Here is a 21,253-nt window from a genome sequence, read left to right on the forward strand (position 1 = left end):
GAGAAAAGTCTGTCTCCCTGTTCTTTATCCCTCCCATTAAGGTATTTATACATATTGATAACATCCCCCTGAGCTGCCTTTTCCCCAGGATGAACATAGGCTCTGCTTGTGTAGGAGGTACTCCAATCCCTTCATGAACTTTGTGGCCCTTTTCTTAACTCATTCCAGTATGTCCATGTCTTTCTGTACTGTTAGCTTTCTAATATTGAAGTCGGATAGTATATAAATAGTTTCGATTGCTTGCCTATGCAGTATTTTCAGGTGCACATATGAGCTTCTAGCAAAGCTGCTGTCCTTAATATCTGTTTCAGTCCTTAATAAAATTAACTGTATTTAATAGGAACAAAAATGGCACTTTTTTTTTTCCATTTAACCTTCTTTGTAAATGAGAAAAGGAAACAACATACATGCACTCCCTTGTTGATTGTTGATACTCTTTTCTTTTTCCTGTATTTTTCTTTGCTGTTTGTTAAAACCTTCAAGGCATCCTTTGAGCTACTTGCTCTCATAGCCAGAGAAACCTGCTCTGGATTGTTTATTTGGAGGAAGATTACTGGTTTAGTAATTATTTCCCAACTGATTGATGTGCAGAACTGTAAATGAAGGTACAACCTTTTATAGTAAGCCTTATGTACAAATTTTAGTGTCCACTGTAATTTTAGGAGAATTTGTTTCCTTTTTAATTCTGGGGGGAAAAAAAACCCAAACCAAACAATCTACATTAATGTCCAAAAAAGTAAGAGTTTTCAAAATGAATATAGCACTGCTTTAATTTTCCTTCCACTTACCAATAATTCTGCCTCTGTTGCAGTAGTCAGGAATTTTATGCAAACCCCAATAGAATCTAACGATCTAAATCTTTTTTCCTTGCCATGTTTTCTTCTTCCATAATGTTGTTCCTTGTTCCCATCTAGAATACAGTGTACTTTTAAAGAACAGATTAAATGAAAGATGAAACTAATTTAGAAGCTTCTGACCATCAGCTACTTCAGGAGACAAAAATTCTGTGCAAAGAAGCCTGAAATTATCATGGCCATGATCTATGTGTGTGTTGGAAGTGAAAACCCCATCAAACTCTAGTCTCAAATTAATGCCAAAATATCCCTGAACACGGTCCAGTTCGGGTCTGAGAACAGTGTGTTCAGGGCACAATCAATACCCCTAATAACAAGAATAAACAAGAAGAAAGTCATTCAGTGCAGTAAATTTCAGTAAACTTTACTACTGATCAGCACTGAATAAGTGCCTTTTTCTGAATTACTGTTACTTCATTGCTAGAATATTTGTTTTATGTTTTCAAGACTGCTTAGGCTGAATAACAACTGTTCTCTGAACGTATTAGATTTAGTTTTTCGCTAGTTCCTCAAATTCAGTGTACTATCTCTTGGAAAGTGAGAATAGAGTAACACTTTGTACTCAGAAGGATGCAAAAAACTTTTTGTTTGATCTGTCTTGATAACAGTATGGGGACATATATGGTGTCTCAGATGTTTCAAAACACACACAGTGTGAAAGCTAGGCCTGGCTCCAAAGAGAGTTGTTTCTTCTTTCTCTGGTGGCACGTTCATTAGTCTGGAAAAAAAGAAGACTGAGGGGGGATCTTATCAACACTTATAAATACTTAAAGGGTGGGTGTCAGGAGGATGGGGCCAGGCTCTTTTCAATGGTGCCCGGCGACAGGACAAGAGGTAACGGGCACAAACGTGAACATAGGAAGTTCCATCTCAACATGAGGAGGAACTTCTTTACTTTGAGGGTGGCAGAGCCCTGGAACACCCTGCCCAGGGAGGTTGTGGAGTCTCCGTCTCTGGAGACATTCAAACCCCGCCTGGACGCGTTCTTGTGCAACCTGCTCTAGGTGACCCTGCTCTGGCAGAGGGGCTGGGCTAGATGATCTCCAGAGGTCCCTTCCAACCCCTTCCATTCTGTAGTTAGGTGCAGGTTCATTTCCAGAAAGCTCTGAAATGCTCCACTCTGAAAATGTCTGTTACGCTCTCCTCCTTGGTTTCTCCAGCCATCAGCCTATGCTGCTTTGATATTTTTTTTTCTTCCTTGGAGATTCAGACTTGTACGTTATTATGGTATTAATCATTAGTTCTCACTTGGGAAGGTCTGGAGCATGGTGCCTGTGGCTTGGGGCTGGAGTGTTCAGAGCGTTGCAGAAAGGCACAGTGCCTTGCTCTTCTGGCCCCAAACACCAGTTCCAGCCAAACTTGGTTTTCCCTACATCCTTCTAGAAGGAGATTATGCCTTGAAGCATTAGCTTAATCTGTATTGCTGGGGGTCTCCTTACTCCCATGTGATCCAGCTGGATTTGTGTTTGTTCTTGGGTAGGCAGAAGGCAGAGGAAGGAGGGGAGAGGATTGTTGGCAGAAGGAAGCGAGGCCAGCAGCCTGGGTTTGTAGTAAAGGGTCTGGAGGCAGCAGGAAGCCAGTTTGAGGCAACACTGGAGACAAGAAAGATGCAACTACGTTTGGAGTAGAGCCTGAGGAATGTGGGTCGGGAGAGGTGTGCTAGGTTTTATCTTATATAAACGTTGATTCTCCCCCTCTACTCCACTCTCGTGAGACCCCACCTGGAGTACTGCGTCCAATTCTGGAGCCCCTACTACAAGAAAGATACGGACGTGCTGGAACGTGTCTAGAGAAGGGCCACGAGGATGATCAGAGGGCTGGAGCACCTCTCCTATGAGGACAGACTGAGAGAGTTGGGGTTGTTCAGTCTGGAGAAAAGAAGGCTCCAAGGAGACCTTATAGTGGCCTACCAGTATCTTAAGGGGGCCTACAAGAAAGCTGGTGAGGGACTTTTTAGGATGTCGGGTAATGGTAGGACTAGAGGGAATGGATTAAAACTAGAGACAGGACGATTCAGACTGGACGTTAGGAAGAAGTGCTTCACCATGAGGGTGGTGAGATGCTGGAACAGGTTGCCCAGAGGGGTGGTGGAAGCCCCATCCCTGGAAGTTTTTAATGCCAGGCTGGATGAGACTCTGAGCAACCTGATCTAGTGGGAGATGTCCCTGCCCATGGCAGGGGGGTTGGAACTAGATGATCTTTAAGGTCCCTTCCAACCCTAACAATTCTATGATTCTATGATTTTTATGAAGTGTTTAATGGGTATTTGCCTGTAACAAAGAAGGGCTAAAGTATGTGAGCCTCTGTTAAAAATAGTGTAGAATTTCAATCCATTTCAGTGCTCCAACTTGTCATACTCTGACTCAGAAAGTGTTTGGTTTTTTTCCCTTTTAAGATTTACAAACTTTTATTCTTTCTGTTTTTTAAACATCTGTGGTTCCTACTTCTCTTCTTTGAGGTAGGCCTGCATTCCAGTTCTTGCAGTATCATTGCAGTTTACATAGGTGTGCTTGAGTTAACTTGTGCATAGTTCGTTCGTGTACTGGTAATTTAAGGTACAAACTTGCTAGGGATTACAACTGTTGGGTCCGTGACTGCAGCTCTTGCACTCAGCATGACAGGGGCTGTGCAGCCTTGTCAAGAAGGTGACCTCATTCAGCTGCTGCAGGATAGCCCTAATATCCCAGAGCTCTGCCTGCACTGGATTCTGGAGGGTTTACAGGAGGTCCTGTTGAAAGTGAACTCAGTAGTGCCAACACTGTGACTATTCTTTTGACTCTTAAGATAGCAAATGAATTTTTTTTTTTTTTTTTACAACCAAAACCGGTAGTGTTTGGATTTCTCTAGATTACAAAATAGGCATAGTCTGAACGAAAGGAGAAATTCAGTTTTGCTTGTCACTGAATAGGATGGTTATGCTGGAAGTTGCAGGCCTTTATCTTCTGAAGCACGCTAGATTTGTCTAGTGTCAAATTATTCTCTGCGTGGCTACATGTAACTTTATTATTTTATTGTGCTAACAGATTGGCTGCTGTTTGCTGTACATGAAACTAAAAGAAATAATCCACAAACAGATAATCTTGTTCTTCAGGTTGAACTCCCACCTCCTGATCTTGGCCCAAGCTCTGCACTAAATCAGACCCTTAACTTGCTACGGGAGGTTCTGGCATCTCACGACTCATCTGTTGTTCCACTGGATGCCCGTCAGGCTGACTTTGTGCAGGTATGAGAATGTTTGACTGCTTTTAAGTGGGGGAGTGGGAAGGGGGGGAAGTACACGTAAGCTAGTCTTGGTACACAAAGGATGGGTGGAACAGTAATCTTTTATGTCTGGTCCCATTTTAGAGCTTTCTACCAAACCTGAGTTTGTAACATGAACAAGAGGGTGACTAACAAAGTGGATAATTACAGTACAGTATGGAGTGCTACTCTTAACGCAGCATCTAAATTCTGTTATCCAATTACTACTCCATTAAGTAAATACACCCTCAAGACTGCACGATTACCAATTATCTAATCTGGGTTACTCTTCCTCCTGCTAGGTTAGAATCTGTTCTTCTAAGGTTTTTATACTTTTCCCATCACTATGGTAGCTGATCACCTGCTGACAAATCCAGTAGAAAACTGCTTTCACAGTTGGAAACTCTAATTTCTCTTTATTCTGCTTTGGGGAATAAATACGTGATAGAGACAGAATGAGTTTAGAAGCCTCGTGTGACATAATTTCCTCCCTCCCCTCCCTCTTTTCTGTGTGTTTTCTATTTTAGGTTCTGTCTTGTGTGTTAGATCCGTTGTTACAGATGTGTACTATGTCTGCTAGTAATTTGGCCACAGCTGATATGGCAACCTTCATGGTGAATTCACTTTATATGATGAAGACTACTTTGGCTCTCTTTGAATTCACTGACAAACGTCTAGAAATGTTACAGTTTCAGGTAAGCTTTAACACAGCCCCAAAAGAAAATAAACGTATTACTGATTTTTGCAGACTGTAAGTTGTGATGCGAACATATTTATCTTCTGTAATGTTGACTTTGGGTCAATTCTAAATCCGGGAAATGGAATAAAAGGGCTTCTTCTCAGAGACCAGCAGCGAATAGCAGTTATCAGAGCTTACGGTGCACAGCATCCTTCATTTTAAACAGACAAAAAAATGATTAGAAGGTTTAGTTTAGTTGCAGATAAACACATATTATATACCTATGATATATATACATACACAAGTATATCAGTATACATTTTCATTATCTTAATTGTTCTAATGTTTATCTGCAAACTGTGTGAGAAGCAGCAAATGGAAGTTGAAAGCTTAAAGAGTCAAATGGCTGACTGTATTCCATCATACAGTTAATAATCGATCATCATCTAGTATACTACAATATAGCATAGCTGAAGTTACTATGTCAGTCCTTCTTTGAACCTTTTTTTTTCTCATTTATTTGGTTTCACCTAACGTGCCAGGATAGTAGTTCATATGTGGTACCATTTTGAAACAAAACTGTAGTTCATAAGCCATTGATTCAGGAAAACATAGGCACTGCCCATTTATAGTTTTGCTACATGAACAGCTCTGCAGTGTATCTCAGGAGAGCTTTTGGAGCTGGGGGCTTGGAAAAAAGTCACAACTTCTTATTTGAAGATGCCAGTAAAGATTGGCTGTGAGCCATTTTTTTCACTTTCTACTCCTAATTAGAATTTCTAGCACCTTTTAGCTCTGAAACAAACAAACCGACAACCCCAGCAAACTGTCTGGGGCATTTCTAATTTCCATTATCAGAGATGGGTTTTTTTCCACAGTAAATGTTGCAATTGATTTATTCTTCAAATAAGCAGTAGAATTGAAGGTTATGCATTTAATACCATTTACTTAAAACATTTTACAAATACAGGAACAGACTGAAAAAATATCTTTAAGATTATACATAAGTAGGTTATTAAAGTAGAGTTAGAATGGCATATTTAATAAGAGAAACATTTTCCATAGAAAAAAAGAACTCTCTGAGACAGTTAAAATCTCCAAATTGAAATATTAAGATTTCCCTCCTGATTTAAAAAGAAAAGTGCATTTTTCTAAACAATTTTAGGAAGGAAAAAGGTGAACTCTTAAAATATCAGACATGGAAGTCTTACATTTTACTAGAGTAATATATTTTAAATTTTTGCTTTTCTTCAGGATTGGAAGAAAAAATAAATGAAATGTGAGGTAGTTACTGTGAAAATTAAGTAAAAAATGTCTATATACCCAAATATCTTTCCAAGACTACTCAAACTAAAAAATGATTGCTTCTGCTGTGACTGGATTTATTGATGAGGTTTCTCTGTAAAGTGAAAATTACACTAAGACTGTAAAATACATTTATGACTTTTTTCATATGAAGATAATTAAAATTGATAGCTGTAATTTCATTGTCTATTGTTTATTCAGTTAACTTTTTCAAATACATGTTTATAAGTATAGAATTTAAAAATCATTACTGATTATGACTTAGTTTGTTTTATTTTCCTTGTGAAAGACTGTCTCATTCTCTTTTGTATTATAAAACTGCCATGCTATTGTCAATATTTTCAATAAGAGTTGGATGATTTTTATCACATATTTTCAAAGAACTACAGCAAAATAAAATGATATAGTAATTTTTAAGATTAGAGCTTTGGTATTCTTAATTTTTGGTGCTGTTGAATTTACCAATACAAAAACAAGTTAGGTTCTTCTGTTAGTCAGACATGAAAGCATTATCTATATTTCTATTGTTGGCTCCTTGTAATATGCAAGATATAAATGGAGAAAATAATTAGGCTGTATGTATTTGTGGTTTTTCCTTGTTTGTTGGTCACTCTCCTTATTATTTGTGGTTTTTCTTCTTACCTGTGTTTCTAGACCTTTTAACCTCAGAGCTTGTTCTATTTAATGTTCTCGTGCACGTTTTATAAATACCTTGTGCTTAAAATTTCAGATTGAAGCTCATTTAGATACGCTCATAAATGAACAAGCTTCCTACGTGTTAACAAGAGCTGGTCTAAGTTATATATATAACGCTCTGCAGCAACACAAACCGGAACAGGTAAGCTTATATGATGCACATGTTGAGGAAGTACTATGTCCTTGCCAACTAGAATAATTTTGGCACTAATGTTTTTGCAAATTAAGCTTCCTCTTAAAGCAAAACCTCAGTAATATATGTTGATTTTTTCACATGGGACCAGGGCTATTAGAGAAACTTGCAACTACATACAGAGTTCCCCTACACTGTATGTTCGGCAAGCCTAGCAGGTTTGGTATGCAGCAGTCTTGCTCTGCAGCTTATCTGTGTACCATCAGCAGGCTCCATACACCACAGACATCCTGTACATTCTCAGAATAACTGCATAGGTAGTTCAGTATGGCTCAGTGTCTCAGAGTCAAGCTAGCTCTAAAACATAAGTCCTAACGATGTATACCACTTCCATGACATCAAGAACGTATTGGACTTCCAGTGCATGCAGCATTCAGGTTTCTTTCACCGCATGCTGTAAGACCATGCACAGAGTGGATATCCTGCGTGTCTTAAATAATTAATGCTTTCTTCCTACTGTGAAAAACTGGCAAATGAGTTTTAATGGTAATTTGAAATAGTTTCTTTTTTGTCCTTATTCATTGCTCTAGCTATTCTAGCACCAAGACAGTGAGATTCTAAAACTGAAAACTTCAGATTTCTTAGGATGAGCTGAAAACTGAGATTCAGAGCTCACACTCTTTTCTTTCTTGTGGACCACAGTTGTTGTATGATGGGTGTTAATACAGCCCCTCTTCACTTCAGCAGTGACCATGTCCTTTTGTGAAGTTGAAGAACAGCGTTTTCTGGAGAAAGCAGGACTCTCTTGGAGAGCTTTATGTTGTTTCTTCAGCCAATAATTTTGCATAAAGTGCGCAAATTCAACAGACTTCTGTGGATGAAGATGAATAAATAAATGTATAAGTAATCTGATTAATAACTTGGCTTGTTTCCTATTCATGAGCCTATCTCCTGTTCTAAAACCAATTTCAAATTGTCTAGGGCAGATTGTTTAATGGAATGTAGCAATTTTCATTTATATCTGTTCAACTGCCTGGCTGTAGAGGTGGCATTGTCACAGGATTTGCATGGAGGTTCAGCATTGTAATGTCGTACCATCACAGAAGATTTACTGGGAAATAGGCTTGAATTCTGCACGGTCCCGGAACAAATGAATAGAGGGAAGTTGTCCTCTGTAATTCTGTAACACCAAGGAGATGTGGCCAGTTTCCAGTTCAGTTTTTATCCTAGGCCTTGTGGAAGCCTTTTTTGGGGTTTATCATTTAATGGTGAATAAGGAAGAAAAGGACTTGAAAGGACACATTAAGAACTCAGTATTCTGAGCTTTTAATTTAAGAGAGGGGTAGAATACAAATGAACTGTTAGAGCATTTCATTATTATTATGGTGATTCAGTTTCAAAACATTTAAGATCCTGTAGCAGGACCAAATAACAATTTAGTATTGGACTGATTGTAGAATTTATTATTTATCTTTTTCCGTATGCTAGTATGACCTCTTTTTTTTTTTTTTTTTTTTTCCTCCCTGCTGCTCTTTGACTACTGATTCACAGGGTCCTCTTTCAAATTTGCCAAGTATGGACTCCGTGTCTCTGAAGGTTGCAATGGTAAACATTTTACAATTCCGTGTTATGGTGGTGATGCTGTGACATGGGAAAGAATGCTGTTAATTATGTGATGTAGTAGATATTCATCTAACCAGTCCTACTGTTTAAGAATAGCTAAATTACATGTCTGGGAATACTTTCTTCATTTGTAGTAATTTGACCACTTGAAGCAATAAATACATAAATTATTTATGAAGGGTAGTAATAGAATATTAGTTTCTAAGCCTTGAGAAACAGAACTTTCCTTACAAGAATGCTATCCCGTGAGTCATCTTAAATTGCTAAAAGCAAATACTTAGCTCTAATTAGTTTTAATCACCAAAGTTTCTTTTTTGCGTATATGCTTTGAAATATAGGTTCTGCTATCATTTATAATTTTAGACCTAAGGCTTTGATTTTATGCAAATAGTTCAGCTAAACTCAGAAGTTAGGTGCTGGGCATATGTCATAGTTATATATTTTAAGTTGAATGCTGCAATATATTTTAAAACAAATTATCAGATGATATTTTTTCTTAGAGTGTGCGAAGGCTATTTTGCATGGAGATAGCAGTATCACAGTTCAGTAGGCAATAATAAATGGTCTGTCACTCTTCTAGTTTAGCCAAGTTTAGCTTTATTCTGAAAGTTTAACTGTAAATGAGGCCCACTCATCCAGCATTACATGTATAGCCCATGAAAAAAAGGTCTTTTTAAAAGAATTTTTTTTTTTAAAAGGTTGTTGGGTTTTTTTAAGCTGTATGTTAAATCCCTCCTAATTGTGTCAGTGTAGCCTGTTTTCCTGTGTTCAAGTTTTAATCTAGTGATTCCCAAGCTGGTTGGATGAACAGAGCTCTGGCACAGAGCACTCAGTGGTTTACTCTGATCAGCATGCATTCTTATAAATATTTATTAATTTTGCATTTAAAATATTTTCTATTTATCATGGTGTTATAGACCAATGAGAAATTTAAAGACTGCAGCTTGGAGACCATCTCTTTAAAATACATATATGTAACTCTGTTATCTATAGCAGTACATAGTTGTTTCACTTGAATAGTTAAGAGAAGAATACAACTGTTTTATTTTCTTCATTACTTTGTTTAATGTCTGGTTGTGTGAACACAATTTAACCAGAATGGAACCCAGGGTGCTGAAATCAAACCCATATGAATCCCATCTATCGGACTAAACTGTTGGCTTCCCAGGATTTAAAGCATGTGCAGGCAGATTCACTTGCAGGCAGACTGACTGCCTCCCACCTTAACCTGAAACTTTTCCAGGTCCCAGCTTTTTTTAAGTTGTTCATATGTGCTTGCAAATGCTGTTCTAGTAAAGTTCATACCTCTCTCTCAGCTTAAGCTCCCTTGCTTTCCAGGCAAGGTCAGATAACCCCAAAACGTTAATTCGTGATAACTGTGAGTGACTTTGTTAGTCATTTGTGCCCACTTTTTGCACATTTAAATGATGGATGGATGTGGACTTCAGGTTTTGTCAACTTGAGAAGATTCACCCAGTGTTCAGGAAGGTTGCCGTCATTAGATAACGTTGCCTAGGGCCTTGCCTAAGTGTGTAATGCCAAGGATGGAGATTATACATCTTTTCTGGGTAACCTGTTCAGTGCTTGTTGACACTTTTTTGAGTAACCTGTTCAGTGTTGACACTCCTGGTGAGAATTTTTTCTCTTACTACCTAATCAGGATTTTCCTTGGTGTAATATGTGTCCAGTGTTCCTCATGTTTTCACCTGTGAGAAGACTTGGCTCCACCTTCTCTATAGTCACCCATTTGATCATAGAATCATAGAATGGTTTGAGTAGGAAGGGGCCTTTTAAGGTCTGGTCCAATATCCTTGCCGTGGGCAGGGACATCTTTCGCTAGACCAAGTTGCTCAAAGCCCCATCCAATGTGATCTTAAACACTTCCAGGGATGGGGCATCCACAGCTTCTCTGAGAGATAGTTGAAGACAGCATTAATGTTCTTTCTTGGTGTTTTCCTCTCCAAACTACTAGAATCAAAGCACCACTTTTTTTTTTTCCACTGTATTATATGGGGGAGGAGAAGTAGGCTTAGAAGCAGTTCAAGAAACCCGAATTAGGTCCCTTGCACTTTTTTTTCCCCAGTGTTAGTGCTCATTAGATTATTAAGCAGTTACTCCCTGACAAAAAGTAAAAAGAAACATGCAACATGTCTAACTTGGGCAGACTAGATTTCTATCTGAAGGTGACTGTGTTCCCTCTGCCCTGAACAGACTAGGTCTGGTCTGCGGTGGTGCGTGCACACGTGCACCAGCTGCATAGGAAACTTAGATGGATAATTATGGAAGCTGGATTCTCATTATTTGCCCCTCCACTTATACTCCTCAGAGTCAGAAACTTAAAGTTTTGGTGACAGAGATGCTGAAGTTAGACATTTGTTTTGGACTATTAAGTTCTACCTTAAACACTTGTATATTATATTAGGCTCTATATTAAAAGAGAAAATGTTGGGTTTTTATTCAAATACGAAGGGGACATTTTAATGTAGTCACTTTTCAGAGATCCGTGTTTTTACCTATTTTCTTAATATGTTGATTGCGTATTCTCTTTTCCTCCCACCCCCCTGCCCCAGGCTCAGTTTGATCGCTATCTGTCTGCTCCAGATAGTCTGGTAATGTCCCAGCTGAATTTTCTTCTGAGTGCCACTGTGAAGTAAGTACCTTACCTTTGAATTTCTATTATGCCTGCATAATGATCAGAAAGATGAATTTGATTAGGTTTTAGTGGATCATGATGAGAATTCCAGTTATCAACCGTAATCATATTTGCATTGTCCTTCAGGTCACAATTCAGTTTTGTTGTGACTCTCCTCTTTTTGAACAAGCAATGAGGAATATGTAAATGTGTAACTTTCTGAAGTAGTTACTCTTGATTTAACGGACACCATCAACTACGTGAACTACATTCATCTATTTTGAACAAGTTCCACTGTGTCGGCAGTTTTTTGTCAACTTAGTTGTAAATCGTTTTAGAACTATTTTGTAAGCATGCCAAAGACATAAAATTTGTAATTCTTCACTCAAGATTTCTTTTATCCCCACTGCTCCGTCAGGTCTGGAATTTTCAACTTTGTTGTCTTCTGCTGTAGAGTATTGGCATTCTGTCTCTTTGAATATTGTGCTATTACTTTTCACTTAATATGTTTTCTTTTTTAGTGATTTCTTCTTTGAAGTATGGAATGGAGAACTTTATTATTTACCTCTTCTCTTGTTTTTTGAATATATCTGAACCCTAAGGTTAGGGAAAGTGCCATGAATTTCTTCCCAATTAAGCGTGAACCATATGAAGACATTTTGTAGTACTTAAACTCAGAGAATTATATGCTACATTGATCAACATCTTTTCTCAACATTATTTTTCACGCTTTTGTGAAGACTGCAGATTATGGAATATGTGAGAAATTGAGACTAGTACACCACACTTTATGTAATGCGGCAATATTTGGAGTCTCATTACTAGTACCTGTTCTCAGTGGGATTATATTCCATTATCTTGCAATTAAAAAATGACGTATGTCAAGGGGAAAATATTGATTGTTGGGAATTTACTAGAATAGAGTAGTTCAGTTGAAAGAGACCTACAACAATCAGCTAGTCCAGCTGCCAGGTTCTCCTGCTGTATTGCTGCGGTTCTCCTCATCCAAAGGCTTCCAGTTCCACGTCATATACCTGGTGCATGGCTTGGCATGGGGGATGTTGGTGCTTTTCAGCAGTTTGTTGGGTCCCTCTCCTAGGGTTACCCTTCCCGCAGCTCAGCCAGCAGAGCTCCCCCTCTTGTGTAAGAGCTGTTTTGCTCCAGTATAGATCGAACAGGGAAGCCTGAGCAGCAACGTCAGTGAAGCATTGCAACTTCTGCTTCTAGGTGTTAAGGTATTAAACCTGTATTTTAGCTCTTGGTATTTTTTTTTTAATGTAAGTCTATTTAAAAATCATAATAACAGTAAATGTATTTTGAAAGCCTCGAATTTTCACTGCTAACACAGAAGCAATTTTTCAGAGGTAGACTTTATGCTACCATAAAGACTCAGGCACAGTGAAATTACTTTGACTTCATCATTTCTTCTGTGAGATGAACCAGGATAAACTGGTCATGTATGCACTCTTAGCCTTATCCCATTGATAAGCTTTTTAAACCTCTCTAAACTCAATTTAAACTGAATTCATGTTATCTTTTGAAGTTAAGATACCTATTTACAGAAATGCATGCTTGTAGAATCACAGTCTTAATACTCAATGTTTTCTGTAGTAAAATTGAAATTTCTCAAAATTCATGCAAAATATTTAACCAGTACTGTAATTTTAATCTCTTGCTATAGTAGTTGAAATTTTCAAGTTAGTTTTGGCAGTGTTCGATGTCAGTTTTGAAGACATCTTCCTTGAAATCACATAATTGTGATCCACTGTTCCAACGGTTCAGCTGGAACCCAAGAGTTCCTTGGCTTTCAAAATCCGACCACATGCTTTTGCTAGGGGACTAGTGTATTATGTACTCACTGGCAATATCATTTAAGCTTTACAACCATGAAGAACATTCCTTCCAACATTTGCCAGTGCATGCTCTTGTCTTTCAAATTCTTTTGCTCATTTAAAAAGTTTTAAGCTATTTATTTATGTGGTTGGTCTTGAAAAGCGCTTTTCATTTCTGTTGGCTCACAGAAACTGAATGCTGGAATTACTATTTTTAGAAAGTGCTGCCATTTGTGTTAGTGATAAAATGTATCATGTTGTTATGGCAACTGAAATCCTAATGTACTGATTAATGACACTGACATTATGTGATGGAAAGACTCATTTGATGCTGTTCAGTCCCCTAATATTTTAATGAACTTTTTAAAAAATTTAATATTATTTGATGCAATACAGTTTGTTTTATACGAATTCTGTGTGCAGTACTTTCTTAAAAGATTGTGATCCCAGACTGTGATCAGAGACAGTTGTTCTACCTGAACACTTTGAATATACTTCCCTTATAATAGTGTTTATAGATTTGCTAATAACCTAGTAATATTGGCAGTTGATCCTGTGTATCGAAAAACTGGATACTCTGCATCAGAATAAAATGCAGGTTGTGTCTCTTAATCTTCTTTCTCATACCTTCTATTTCTTAGTATTTCCTGAAAAGATGAAGTTCTACACACTTGGTCTCTGAGATTTCTTTACCTTGTCAATTCCCAATTCAGCCCTGATTTTAGTGGATGCAGTTTTGGTTGTCTTTGTTCCTTTCCTGCGTATTACTGCTGCAGGGCTGAATCTGGATTCATGGTTACCTTGGTTTCCTCAGCTTCTCCTGGAGTTCCACATGCATGGGTTTGGCTGCAAAATAGTTGTAACTACTGTTTCTGATAGATAAAAATGCAACTGTAAACACATCACCATGGTGATTAAAGTAAACTGATTCAATGGGCAGTGTAGAATAAAAATATTAGTTTGTCTTCAAAAAATATTAAACTTTCTGTTTAAATGTAGCATGCAGTCTCTGTGCATTGTTACTTGTTTAGATCCAGGAAAATAACAGGACACAGATTTCATAGCATTGTTTGTAAAAGGCTGTAGCAAGTTTTAGATCTGTGACCATTATCACTTTCAGCTTTTCCTTTTTTGACCAGTTATGGAATCAGTTGCTGTCAAGACAAAGTGAATAGAATATATTTGCTAGTAGGTGGGGGGGGGGTGGGGGGGAAGGTGTGTATTTACAAAGGACAGCAAGAAGCCACAGGAGGTAGAAGGTAGATCGCTAAGATTATCAGTCTTTTAAAAGATGCAGGGGAATGCAGGTGAAAAACTAATGTATGCAGATTAAATCCTTTTACTATTTTTTTTTCATGATTGCAGAAAGAAAGAAGCTAATTTCTTGGTTATCAAGATCATATATGTGGGTTTATCTGTGTATGATACAAAGAGAAGAAGCCGCCTTTTTTTTTTTTAAAAAAACTTTAAGCTGTTTTCACAGTTGACGTAAAAAGGATTTTTAAAGTAACTGATGCTGATTTTTAATGTGTATTTTTAGTGTCTGTCTTTAATTCCTTGTACGTAGTACAGTTGTATTCCCTATGATTTGCCAATTATACTTTTGTTTTGTTTTTTAGGGAGCAGATACTAAAACAGTCAACGGAACTGGTCTGCAGAGCTTACAGTGAGTTATATGCAGCTGTGATGGATCCCTCAAACGAATATAAGGATCCAGAAACCATACTACACAGATCTCCTCATCAAGTTCAGGCACTCCTTTCATAGTCTTGCTTCTCCCAAATTTATCAGAATCCATAATGCTGTATTTGTTGAGTATTTGCATCCAGTTATTTTTATGTTTTGAATTTTGATGTGTAACTGTATAGTTAAAATATGTAGGAATGCGGTTTTGTTTAATCTGCTTGGCAGAAGTCTAGTGTTTCCTGTGTCTTTGAATACCTTCTATAGGCCAGAAAATAGAATATAGATTAAAAATTATTTTAATGTATTCCTCTAATGGAAATGGACCTTGACAATATGCAATCTCTTTGAAAAAGGAGAAAGAAGCTTTTTCCTTGCTGTACATAATCCTTTCAACTAGAGGTTGAACCAGCGTCTCTTACAACCTCACCAATATTTTTATTTGCTCTTTTTCCTGTTCTTTCATTCTTTTTCTCAGCCTATCATCAGTAAACGCTGATAACTGTAATTTTAGTACAACTGATATACTTTGAATGTCTCAAGTACATCACTTCTACAGCTTATAAATCATTTCGGAATATTTTATGCTATTTTTCAAATCCTGTTGATTAAATCTTTGAGGCAAAATTTATGTGCTTTTTTGAAAGCCATTATCGTTGTTGCTAGTTCTGGTATTTCTGTAAGAAAAAGAAATATTTGAGCTACGTGCATGTACATAACCTGGAACTTAATGCTTTAAGTTATTTGTATGATTTTGTTTTACTGGAAGGAATTTATTTCAGTGCAATCGTTCTGTAGGAATCCTCATATCAGTTGAAACCTGCTGATCTCTTAAGGCTGGGACCAGTAACAACGTAGGTTAGGAAAATGGTTTGCACAGCAGTATGGCCATTCCTCCTTCACGCGTGCTTGGGTTTTGTTTAGCTTTTTTTTTTTAAAGTACAGAAGAAGTCCATCTGCTCCAGTACAAGCATTTATTCAGTTAGTAATCCACCAAGAGATTTTCGTGGTTTACATGTCTGCAGTGGTGCTCCTAAAAAATAGTAGTTAAGTTCACCTGCGGCAGCCACAGGTTTTCCTGGGAATTACGTGGGAGAGCCGGGATCTGTAGTTGTTCTAGGCTCCTGCGTAGAAAGCCACGAGGGGAGGTTTCGTTTCTCTCCTCCTTCAGTGCAAAGCTGAACCTGCTCTGCGTTGAAACCCTAATTATATAGAGACTTAATGATTTAGGAGACCTTTCCTTCCAGTAAAAGAGGAAAATGGGTAAGTAGGACACTTGTTCTCTCTTGGGTCTTAGGATAATTTTCTGCAAATTTCTTAAACATACTCTTCTTTTAGGAAAGCCTTGTTACAGAGAAACCTCCAGGAAACAAAAAGTTAGTAAAAGGAATTCAGGATGTTTTGGGATTAGGTGTTTGGTTTGTTGTGTTGTTTTTTTTTTTTAAAGGTAATTTAAGCTGTTCGTTGGAAGCATTTCACTTTTTTTTTTCTCTGTGCTGTTGTATGGGTGCCACAGTGTTACTACAGTTGCCTGAGTTTACACTCATATTAGATGTGGCTTATTTATATACATCAAGGGGGAGATGAGCAGTCATTCATATTGAATAACTTAACATATTTTATTTTTATCAGTAATAATATTCCCCTTATAAAATACATATTTAGTGTCAGACAAGTTTGCAGTTTAGTGCATGCTTGCAAAAGAGCAAGAAATAGAGAAGAGCAGCAGCAATACGTTATAGTCTCTCAGAAAACTCATTGCACAAGATATATCCAGTGCGCTCAGAAATCGCCTTCTTTGGTAATACCACAATAAAGCAATAGCTCCTTTTCCAAATGGGCATAATTTGTTGGTATAATAGAAAAAGATTGGAAAGTCTGAGTGTCCCTGGAGTTCTTGGATCAGGCATAAATTCTTCTGTAAATGTGAATGTTAGATTTATTCTGTTTAAAAACTCCAGGCCTGTAAGACAAAAAATTCTAGAAGCTTAGAAAAGCTGTAATTGACAATTATGCTTTTTCACTAGGTAAGGCACTTTAAATTACTCAGATTTTGCATTACCATAGTATACATTCAGAAGGCTGATCATTGTTGTTTAATAATGTTAATATTGCTTAATATGCCTATAATAATTATCTAATATATGAAAATTACATCGGTTGTGAAAGAATTATAAATTAGCTTGTTATTAGATTAACATGCTCATAAGAGTGAACTTTTTCCTGAAATTACACTCAACCTCAGTCTCCAATAATCAGTCAGTAGTTTGCATGAGGATTAGTAAGAAGTTGCTTCCTATCTTTGAGTCTATGTAGAGACTTATCCATGATTTTATCTTCTCTTAATAAAAATGCAAAAGATATAAAAGTTGTAACTTATAAAAGTTAAAGTCAGTCGCTAATTTTGGTCTGCGCAATTAAAGTAAATGGCAGAGGGTCACAAATAAAGAATGTCAATAAAAGCATTTGATTTACTGACGTCTGTCTTCCATGTTGTTATTTCCTCCTGCTTGCCTTCCTAAGAGGAGGAAGGGAAGAGTGATTAGATTTTTGACCTGCCTTTTGTAGCTTGGCATTTCTGACTCTTTTATTTTACAAATTCTCAGGATTTCCACTCCAGGAACTGTGAAGCTGCAGTCCTCTAATTGCTCAGTCTGAGGGATGACCCAGAAGCGTTGCAGTAAATGGAGTCATGGAATTATAGAATCATAGAATCTTCATGGTTGGAAAGGACCTTTGAGATCATCGAGTCCAACCATACACACACACAAAAAAATCCAAAAAAACCCAAAACAAAACAAAAAAAAAAAAAAAAAACAAGAAAAAAACCAAAAAAACCCAAACAAACAAACAAAAAAAAAACAACAAAAAAAAAAAAAAAAAAAAAACACAAAACAAAAAACCCACCCAACCTACAATCTCTGCCACTAGAGCATGCCCTGAAGGGCCAAATCTAGAGGTTTCTTAAACACCTCTAGGGATGGTGACTCAGCCACCTCCCTGGGCAGGCTGTTCCAGTGCCTGACCACTCTTGCAGTAAAGTAGTTCTTCCCAATATCTAACCTAAACCTCCCCTGCCGCAGCTTCAGACCATTTCCTCTGGTCCTGTCATTATTCACCTGGGAGAAGAGGCCAACACCCACCTCTCTCCAACCTCCTTTCAGGTAGCTGTAGAGGGCAATGAGGTCTCCCCTCAGCCTCCTCTTCTCCAAGCTAAACATGCCCAGCTCCCTCAGCCTCTCCTCATATGACCTGGTCTCCAGACCCCTCACCAGCCTGGTAGCTCTCCTCTGGACACGCTCCAGCACCTCAATGTCCCTCTTGTACAGAGGGGCCCAGAACTGAACACAGGACTCGAGGTGAGGCCTCCCCAGGGCCGAGTACAGAGGCACCATCACTTCCCTGCTCCTGCTGGCCACGCTATTCCTGATACAAGCCAGAATGCTGTTGGCCCTCTTGGCCACCTGGGCACACTGCTGGCTCATGTTAAGCTGGCCGGCCACCAGCACCCCCAGGTCCTTTTCTGCTGGGCAGATTTCCGGCCACTCTTCCCCAAGCCTGTAGCGTTGCCCGGGGTTGTTGTGACCAAAATGCAGGACCCGGCCCTTGGCCTTATTAACCCTCATACAGTTGGCCTTGGCCCATCGATCCAGCCTGTCCAGGTCCCTCTGTAGAGCCTTCCTACCCTCAAGCAGATCAACACTCCCACCTGGTTTGGTGTCATCTGCAAACTTACTGAGGGTGCACTCAATCCCCTCATCCAGATCATCGATAAAGATATTAAACAAAACTGAGCCCTGAGAGACACCACTGGTGACCATTCCGGGGGTCGGTACTGGATCCGTATTCAGACCAGTTACTGCGGGTCTGACTTGAGCATCACAGTGGATGAGAAGATGCTCACCTGGCTGGGCTGGTTAATTAGCGCTTCTGGTGTTGGTCGTCAGATATGTTATATGGAGGGGCATGCCTTCAAAGGGTGAGGCCATTATTCTGTGCTGGGCAGCAATATGCTTGGGAAAACCGGGTGAGAGAGGTGTTTGAATGCCGCCTATCTCGCCATTTGACACTGACAACCCAGTTCTGAGAACAGATGAGTAAAAGGCCTCGTTTTGCATCGTTGTCTGATGGAAAGAGCACTTTTGTGGTAAGTGGGAGAGCCGGGTTCTGGGCCAAAAGGAGTTTGGAATCGACATTTCCCGCCTTCCTGGAGAGCACCCAAACCCTTGGCCGTTGTGTAGTATGAGATGGGGCAGCTCTGTTTCTTCTCTTCTGAATTTATCAGCTGCACATAAATCAATGCAAAATATGGGAGGCATGAGACAGAATAAGCAAGGAGGAGTTTAGCCCTGTGGCATGTGCATGAGGACTCTCCCGAGGACTCCAGGGTCTAGATCTTCCCTCAGCTGTTACGTAGGGGCCTTATGCTTGACCTCCAATACACAGGTACCTGAAACAGAATCAGGATCCCAGGACGTTATCTCCCCCAGATTTTCCAGCAAAAAGCAAGGTAGAGAGTTGAGTTTGGGTTGGACCCAAGGTGGTTTGTCCGCACAGGTGACAATGCCTCTGTGTTCAATCCCATGTGTACCATTTTCTTCTCCCCTCTTTATAAATATGCACACCGCTATGGAAATAAAATATAAAAGTTGTTTTAATTGTAGCAAGCACACAGCAGCCCAGCCACACTGATTTTTTTGTTTGTTTTCTTTTTACAGGAAAAGAGAATCTCAAGGTGGTTTGGAAAGGTGAGAATACATTTATTTTGCAGCATTTCAGAGTGCTCCTCCCTATTCTCTGAGATTTCTGACTCTAGCCCTGCATTTTGTCTGTTGATAGACTCAGCTGTAATTATTTTTATTAAAGTTTTTGAAATACGTGTTGGAGGAAAATACTTTCAGAACCGCTAAACTTTTCCATTCATTTAAAAAACTCCATTTGTTCTTTGATCCCTTTTGCTTGCCTTGCTGAGTCACTTTGCAGGCAGCCCAGGGGGTGGGAAGCTTATAAAATTTTGAAAATTAAACGAAGGGGTTAGACATATTTCCATGAGAAAAACACACCCTCCAGAAGCAACACAGACATGGGTGTGGGTTTGTTTGAAATCTCCTGCCACCTGCTTCTGAGAGAAAACGCAGAAAAAGAGCCATTTGCTTGTGATGAGGGCACCAATCCAGAACAGCCGTGGTAGGGTTAGATGCTGTAAATTGACATTAAATGGATGTTATGTTTGAAAAGTTCGAAGCCTTCAAAATGGAGATTCGAAGAAACTAGCAGTATGTCGTATAACTGAACTCCCTCACATATTGGATTTTCTTGTTTAAAGGTTTCCAGAAGTTCTACATCTTTTCCCCACTGCTCTTAAGCACTTTGCAAACTAAACTTCAAGACAATCCTGCAGTGATTCTAACCCTTGGGTAATTCGGAGTAAAATGAGATGCTTTGAGTCACCCAGTGACGTACAAAGCAGTGGTTGAACTCTGAGCCAATTTGTTTCTTGAAAGAATTTCAAAACATGGAAATGAATATAACTTGAACTCGGATATTTGTCCTGAAGAGTGGGAGAGGCAGTGCCCCTGGTGTGGCAGGGAAGGTCTGGCTCTCCAGCTGTCTGCTGCAGGGTAGGAAACGAACTTCAGTTTTTCAGAATCAAACTACTTCTTAAAAAGTTTTTTTTAAAGGCTATTTAATCATACAATTGCCTAGGTTGGAAAGGACCTTTCAGATCATCCAGTCCAACCATCAACCTAACGCTGACAAAAACCATCTCTAAACCATGTCCCTATGCACCACGTCTACCCATCTTTTAAGTACCTCCAGGGATGGTGCCTCAACCACTTCCCTCAGCAGCCTGTTCCAACGCTTAATAACCCTTTCAGGGTAAAATTTTTTCCTAATATCCAATCTAAAGCTCCCCTGGTGCAACTTGAGACCATTTCCTCTGGTCCTGTCATTATTCACTTGGGAGAAGAGACCGACCCCCACCTCTCTACAACCTCCTTTCAGGTAGTTGTAGAGAGCGATAAGGTCTCCCCTCAGTCTTAAAGGTGAACGTGTGCTCCTGTGCTGTACTAAACCAGGTATTTGCTGCCCAGCTAGGTTGCTGGGCTGGTGCTCCAGTGGGGATGTTCACGCTGCTCCAGTAGATGTGGTTACCAAATGCTCAAAAGGTGGCTGAACATCTTGTCACGCAAAGGTCTTCCAATACCCCACCTATCTACATCCTTCAGTAACGAGCCACTTTATACAGAGGTGGTGGGAGGAGAAATGGAGTAAACCCAAGACATTGCTTCTGTCTTGGTCCTTGACTATCTGTTCAACCCCTCAAAGATGATGCAGGTGAATCTTCAGTAATCTGCAGAATCTTCTAGTGCAAAGATATGGAAAGATGAGGTGCAAAGGAGCCCTTTACACCTGAAAAAGTACACTTATCCCTTATTTTATGTATGTTAATGTACAGATCTTATTCTTATGTATACTAAGGCCTAAATCAGGCTATGACCCCCCTCAGGCTAAGTTGTCACACAGGCTTTGCATGCAATGAAAAGATGAACCACAAAGGCTTTTCTCTTAAAA

At 39.0% G+C, this 21,253-nt stretch overlaps 1 protein-coding gene across 2 annotated transcripts in view; it reads left to right on the forward strand.

Annotated features, from left to right (window-relative positions):
• COG6 (component of oligomeric golgi complex 6) overlaps positions 1-17,155 on the forward strand; it is a 60,198-nt gene extending 43,043 nt beyond the window's left edge. For both annotated transcript variants that reach the window (XM_063333393.1, XM_063333402.1), the window contains exons 14-19: positions 3,946-4,077; positions 4,622-4,789; positions 6,809-6,916; positions 8,459-8,512; positions 11,101-11,180; positions 14,614-17,155. In XM_063333393.1, coding sequence (XP_063189463.1) covers positions 3,946-4,077; positions 4,622-4,789; positions 6,809-6,916; positions 8,459-8,512; positions 11,101-11,180; positions 14,614-14,761 — 690 coding nt within the window. In that variant the 3' untranslated portion in view covers positions 14,762-17,155. The remainder of the gene's footprint in view (positions 1-3,945; positions 4,078-4,621; positions 4,790-6,808; positions 6,917-8,458; positions 8,513-11,100; positions 11,181-14,613) is intronic.
• The last annotated feature ends 4,098 nt before the right edge of the window (positions 17,156-21,253 follow it).

Source organism: Chroicocephalus ridibundus, chromosome 1, assembly GCF_963924245.1.
Source record: "Chroicocephalus ridibundus chromosome 1, bChrRid1.1, whole genome shotgun sequence".
Taxonomy (NCBI): domain Eukaryota; kingdom Metazoa; phylum Chordata; class Aves; order Charadriiformes; family Laridae; genus Chroicocephalus; species Chroicocephalus ridibundus.